The sequence below is a fragment of the Elephantulus edwardii genome, unplaced genomic scaffold, assembly GCF_000299155.1.
Source record: "Elephantulus edwardii isolate Elephantulus edwardi_28Jun2011 unplaced genomic scaffold, EleEdw1.0 scaffold00088, whole genome shotgun sequence".
In the NCBI taxonomy this organism is placed as follows: domain Eukaryota; kingdom Metazoa; phylum Chordata; class Mammalia; order Macroscelidea; family Macroscelididae; genus Elephantulus; species Elephantulus edwardii.
In genome coordinates this window covers 8,114,437-8,120,998 of record NW_006399838.1, presented here as the reverse complement: position 1 = coordinate 8,120,998, position 6,562 = coordinate 8,114,437, and the positions used below count along the sequence as shown (strand labels likewise).

The following is a 6,562-nucleotide window of genomic DNA, read 5'->3' as shown; positions in this document are numbered from 1 at the left end:
CTGTTCCCCCAAGGGACTGCTGGGAGGGGGGGTACTTTCTTATCTTTTGATGAGTAATCAAACACCACAACCACTGTGCCACCAGGCTTCCTTGTGAACTCTTTAATGGCTATGCTATTATGATATTGAAGATGGTGACTGGTATGGAGAGATATCTTCACACCCAAATACTCATTAGTATGAAACAAACTATAGTTATACTTTGTGGGTTTTTTTTTATGTGTATACAATGATTACTAGCAGCTATATTCTTAATTCCACAGACTTAAAAACAATTGTTGTCATGTGCCGTAGAGTCACATGCAACTCATAGCGACTCTGTGTACAGCCCTAAACCCTGCTCTATTCCGAGCCAACCTTATTGTCTCTGACACACCGACCCCCACCACTCCAGTCACTCTCATCTCATCAACCCATCTCGTCCAGGGTCTTCCTCTCTTAAAAACAATTAAGACTCTTCCGTCCTCCACAGGACTCAGTGTTATGGATGTGCATCCTGAGTTTATCTCACATGTGAGGACAAGAGTGGTGCTCTTCAGGGAGCAACCGGCAGTCAGACAGTAAGTGGGTAAATTGGCTCTGAAAACAAGGAGTTTTCTTTTTAAACTTGGCTCAAAGTTTTGAGGCTTGAGGAAGTATCAACTAGCTTGTTTTAAAAACACCACCACCACCATGATAATGCAGCTTCTATCCCTGTGAGAATCTAAAACCAGCCGTCAAACTTTGCTGTCACCAGCTGGCTAATACAATGTGATTTTGCTTGTTCACTTCTACCTGTCGCCACCACCACCACCATTTACAGTTGAGTCAGCTACAACTCAGAGTGATCCCGTGAGTGTCAGAGTAGAACCATGCTGCCTGAGATTTTTCAAGGACTGATTTTTGGGGGTGCAGTCTGCCAGGACTTTCTTTCAAGCTCCCTCTGGGCAAATATGAATCTCCAACTTCTCACTTAGCAGAGAAGTACATTAACCATTTATGCCACCCAGGACTCTCATCTCTACCTCAAAGGCTTCTATTTCTCTTTGCAGGATCAAACGCATACAGACCCAACTCCCTCACGTCCTCCGTGGTTAACCTGCTGTTACTCAGGTTCAGACATTTGTTGACAGCTTTTTTGCCCAGCTTCTGCAGGAAATGCTCATTTTTCTCTGATCTCGATTCCGCTTCCATTTCTGAGAAGAGAGTCTGAGGTTTAGCTGTATCATAATAAAAAAGGAAGAATTTGCTGTTAACAACAATATTAAAGATGCAAAATAAGATCATGAGAAGGGCTGAGTACCACTCCGAGTGGTTCTCGAATGAAACCTCACCTCCAAAGGGGAGATACTTACCAGGGTCACAATCACCACCCCCCCAGCCACCAGATGCTCAGGCTCTGATGGTTTCTAAGGACCCTTTTCCTTAAAGAAGTCAGAGGAACCAGAATTAAGCAGTTTTCCTGCAACAGCATAACAACTTGGGTTTTTTGTTGTTGCATACAGTCAAGTCAGAACCGACTCATAGCTGACCCTGCAGCAGATTTTCAGGGGGTGAAAATAGTACAGGAGGAGATTACACACCTTTTCTCATGGAGCAGCTGGTGAATTCAAACCACCTGCCTTTGGGTTGGCAGCACAACCTATTACCCACTAGGCCACCAGAGATCTCCTGTGACTTACAACAGCCCTATGGACAGCAGATCTGAACTGTGCCCTATCCAGTGCCATGCTCATAATCTGTCATAATCTTGCGGTATTCACTACGACAATTCACCTCATTAAGGGTTTTCCTCCCTCTTTCTGACTGTTTCCTTTTCCAGTATGATGTCTCTTTCCAAGGACTGATTCCTCCCAACACATGTCAGGAGTGAGACCAAGTTTCACCATTCTCATCTCTAAGGAAACTTCTGGTGGTTGCACCCCCTTCAAGACTTGTTTGTTCTCTTGGCAGTCCATAGACTATTCAGTACCTTTCTTCCACACCATAGTTGAAGGCATCGATTATTCTTCTGTTATTCTTAGTCATGGTCCAGTGTTTGGAGGCATAGGAAGAGCTTTAAACTGATCTCTTTCCTCACAAGCAAATCTCTTATTGGAGCATTTAACAGTCTTGTTACTTTACAATCATACAGATGCGTTTGATGAAAGAAGTGTTATGTCGAAGAAGCGCACAACTAAGAGGTACAGAAAGGGAAGGGGCAGCTGCACTGCAATCCCAGAGGAACACGGTTCGAATCCACCAGACGCTCTGCCGGAGAAGGAGGTGCAATATCCTCTTGTACCAGTCAGATCTGATTTGACGGTACACGCACACAAAATAAATAAAAAAGTAAATAAAAAGAAAAGAAAGGGAAGGGGTGATATCACAGCGATGAGCTTCAGAAAAGCCCTCCATCACGTTTCCAAGGCTATCAGTCCTAACAGGAGGAGAATGCCCATCTTTCTCCCGAATTGGAGCAGCTGCTGAGTTTAAACCTCTAGAAGGCCTTTGGGGTTGGAGCACAACTCCTTATGGAACACACCACCAGCACTTCCCGTAAATAAAAACTTTCAGTGATATTTTACTAGCTCTAACTGAAAGGAATAAAATCATTAGGCTGAAAAGAATTCCATTGGTAGCTGTGAAAAGGAAAATATAGTAAAGGTGCAGTAGTAATAAAATTAGACTGAAATCTTAGAAGATTAATAAAAACTCTAAAGGATAACAGAAGAAGGATTGAAGCCTCTGAGTGGTGGTGCTGGAGAAGAACATTCCATAGACAGCCAAGAGAACAAACTGTCCTAGAGAAGGTGAAACCAAATTTCTCCTTGACGGCAAGGCTTTTAAAACTCCAGCTCACGTACTTTGAGTATATTTTCACTAAGGAACAGTCCTTGGAGAAGGACATCACACTTGGAGGGGTGGAGGGACAGCCCAGGAGACAAAGATCCTGGATGAGATGGACTGATGTAGTAACTAGGATAATGGAATCAGGTGTGTTGGAGACAGACTGGCTTAGGTTAGGACAGAGTTCAGACCTATTGTGTATAGATAACATTGCTATGAGATGAAGGTGACTCAACAGCACGTAACAACTGTAACACCCATGGTGGTTAGTGGCTTGCTAGGTGAGTAAGGATGATAGAAAAAAGAACCGATGTCGTTGAGCTGTGGTGTTGGAGATGAGGACTTAATAATTGTGTAGACTTCCCAAAGAACAAACAAATCTGTCTTGGAAAATGTGCAACAAGGGTACTCCTTAGAAGCAAGGATGGTGAAACGTCATATGACCCCCTTAGGGCATGTTGTCAGGGGGACCAGTCCTTGGAAAACGACATCGTATTGGGAAGAGTGGAGGGACAGAGAGAGGCAGACCCTCTAGACAGATCAACACAGGGGCACAGCGACTGTAACAACAGGGCCAGCAGGTCGGAGATGGTGAGGATGGGGCAAGGTCCGTTTCTGTTGCTCACCATGTCACTGCGAGTTGAAGTCCACTTGAAGGCACATAGCAACAAGAAGATGAATTTTCTGATTTCACAGCTTTGTGAGGCTGCTTGATGTTGCCACACTCTACCAGTAGGAGGCAGCATCACCCATCATTTCACCACTTCTGTTTTTTTTGGTGGCACTTTGATGTCAAGTATTTATTTGGCATAGTTTTTGCTTTTATTTTAACCTGGCATCTGTGATGTTGATGAGACAGAGGAAACTGTGAGTGATTGGGGGGGGGGGGTGCTGCTTACCAGCCAAAGACTCCCGCTTACTGACCACAGGACACTTGTCTAAACTTAATGCAAAAGAAGCACAATTACCATTATTTTATAGACAGGGAAGCTGAAACTCAACGACCATCACTGACATATTTGTCCATAAATAACACTTGCTGTATACTTTTATTGTCAACCTTTTTTTTTTCTTTCTGGGAGCCTATTTTTGTTAATAAAGTTTTTTAATTGTAATTGTGATTTTTAAAAAGTTGACAGAAAAATTAAATTTTCATTCATTCATTGTTGCACATTTTAACCCCTCTCCCTCCCTTCCCCTTCCTCAAGTTGACTTTTTAAAATATTATTTTATACAAAATAAATATTAAATACAAAATTCAAATACGTTGTTTTCAAGAACAGATTCTTTCCATTTCCCTCACCAACCCCCCATCAAAATGTACAACCCCATGACTAATCTCCCCTCCCCCTGCACATCCTCATCCCTCTGCTTCCACCCTCCCCATGCCCCTTTGTGAGCCTTTTTTTAAAAAAAAATCACACTATACTAGTTTTCCCCCCTATTTTACAACAAGTCAAAAAGAAAAGGAAAAAAAAGTTGTTGGACTTACAAAAAGGGCCCCAAGAGATGGAAAGCAACCAAGAGACACACTAAGAAAAGTATATTTTGGGGGCGTGGAGAATTGTAGCAAATGTAGAGTCAGAATCTGAACTTAGTCTGGCTCCAAAATACATTGTATGTTTTTGTCTGTTTTATATTTTTTTATGAATGTCTTTGCGTGCATCTTGTAGCTGCCTCTTTTAGTCTTAAACTTATCTCCTTAGCTCTAACCTATAATCATGAAGTTCAGTCCCACTAAACCTTCTCTTTCTTCTGTAAGTCCAGTCCCACTAAACCTTCTCTTTCTTCTGTTTCTCCTCCTGTCCTGGTCCTCTCACTCATTTCCTGTATGGTTCACTGTTTTGGAAGAGTGGCTTGTCCTTGCCAGACCCAAGTACTCACCACCTGACTGATTAACCCTCTCCATTCTCCGGTAAGCTCAGGGGACCGAAGGACACACGCCTGTCTGACATTTCCACATCAACAGACGCTCTGGGGGACCAAGCTGTGGTGTCTACTCTTCTAATGTACAGCCTCGGAAACCCAGTGTAGGTTCGTCACTGTGACCTCAAACTGCTTCCACGGCAGCAAGTTTGGGTTTATATTTATTCTTGCCGCTTTCCTCAACACCCAACTAAATATCTTTTCAAAGGCCCCCTGGAAACAGATCAAAAAAATCTCTTTCTGGCCCACATCCTTCTCAGGTGCTCTTGTAATATTTAATACCATTAAATATTAGGTGCTCGTGTAATATTTAATACCAAGTATTAAATATTTGACCAGTGTGGAAGGAATCAGTACAGGACAGTCAGGAGAACTGACCCACGTCGTGGGTCCACCAGATACAGAAACGGCTTAACTTCTACAGCCTTCTTTACTCACCTATAAAACAGAGACTACATGATGGTGAGTCACGTTGCTATGAACAATGACGCTCATTAAAAAAAAAATCTCCATTTATGCCTCAGTTCTCATTTTCTCAAGGTATATTCCAAGCTGTGGAATAGCTGGGTTGTATGGAATTTCTATGTTCAGCTTTCTAAGAAAATGCCAAACTGCCTTCCAGAGTGGTTGTACCATTTTACAATCCCATCTACAGTGTTTAAGAGTTCCTATCTCACTACATCCTCTGCAACATTTATTACTTGCTGTCCTGTTAAATTTTGCAACTGCTACTGGAGTATCTCATTGTGACTTTGATTTGCATCTCTTATTGCTAGTGATTTTGAGCATTTCTTCATGTGGTTGTTGGCCATTTGAATATCTTCCTCTGTGAAAAGTCCATATCTTTTGCCCATTTTGTCATTGCATTATCAGTCTTTTTCTTGTGGAGGCCTTGTAGGATTCTATAAACTTTTGATATGAGACTTGTCTGAGATGGTGTTGCCAAACATTCTTTCCCAATCAGTAGGTTTTCCTTTCACTCTGTTGGAAAAAGTTTTTGATGTGCACAGGGATTTAATTTTTAAAAGGTCCTATTCACCAGTTTTATCCTCTCTAGATTGTGCATTTCTGGCTGTATGTGGCAGTCTCCTTATACTATAGATTTGACCATCTAAGCTTGATCCCAGTTTGTCTCTGATGAACTTTATGGTTTGGGGCTTTACTCCCAAGTCTCTGACCCACGTTGAGGAGACTGGTACACCAATGTTCATAGCAGCATTATTCACCATGGCAAGAACATGGAAACAGCCCAGATGTCTAACCACAATCAAATGGATTGAGAAATTATGGCACATTCACACGATGGAATACTACACAGCATGCAAAAGCAATGATTTTGTAAATCATTACCTAACCTGTGAGGGACAGGAGAGTATTATGCTAAGCGAACTCAGTAGCATAAGGACTAATACTGTGTAAGGCCATTGTCGTAGAAATAGATAACTGGAAAACTTGTCTGAGGATTAAAAAAAGTGAGGATGGAAGCACAAGGGGAGGATAGGTAGATTTGATGGGTGGAGGGAGTGGTGGGTCATTTCCTCCAAACCTCCTTCTACTTTTTCCTTTAAGTGAGAGGCAACACTGTGCCCTTTCACTTTAACCAGAAGCTCACAATCATTCTATGGTCTCTCATTCCTGTGTAGCCAAATCCTAAACATATTTTGACTTCCTTGCCTCCTCCTGGTTTTCTCTTCTCCTTTGGCTCATCTCCCACACGTCCTGCAATGGAGGTCTGGCTTCCTCTTTCTCTTCCTGAGTCATCCGTCTTTCACTGCTGTTGTTGTTGTTATGTGCCATCGAGTCGGTTGCAACTCATAGTGACCCTATA

At 42.4% G+C, this 6,562-nt stretch overlaps 1 protein-coding gene across 1 annotated transcript in view; it reads right to left on the bottom strand.

Annotated features, from left to right (window-relative positions):
* Nucleotides 1-2,007, bottom strand: part of LRRC31 (leucine rich repeat containing 31) — a 28,202-nt gene extending 26,195 nt beyond the window's left edge. Inside the window, 2 exon segments of the mRNA XM_006903728.1 lie at nt 1,050-1,228; nt 1,952-2,007. Coding sequence (XP_006903790.1) covers nt 1,050-1,228; nt 1,952-2,007 — 235 coding nt within the window.
* Between the last annotated feature and the right edge of the window lie 4,555 nt (nt 2,008-6,562).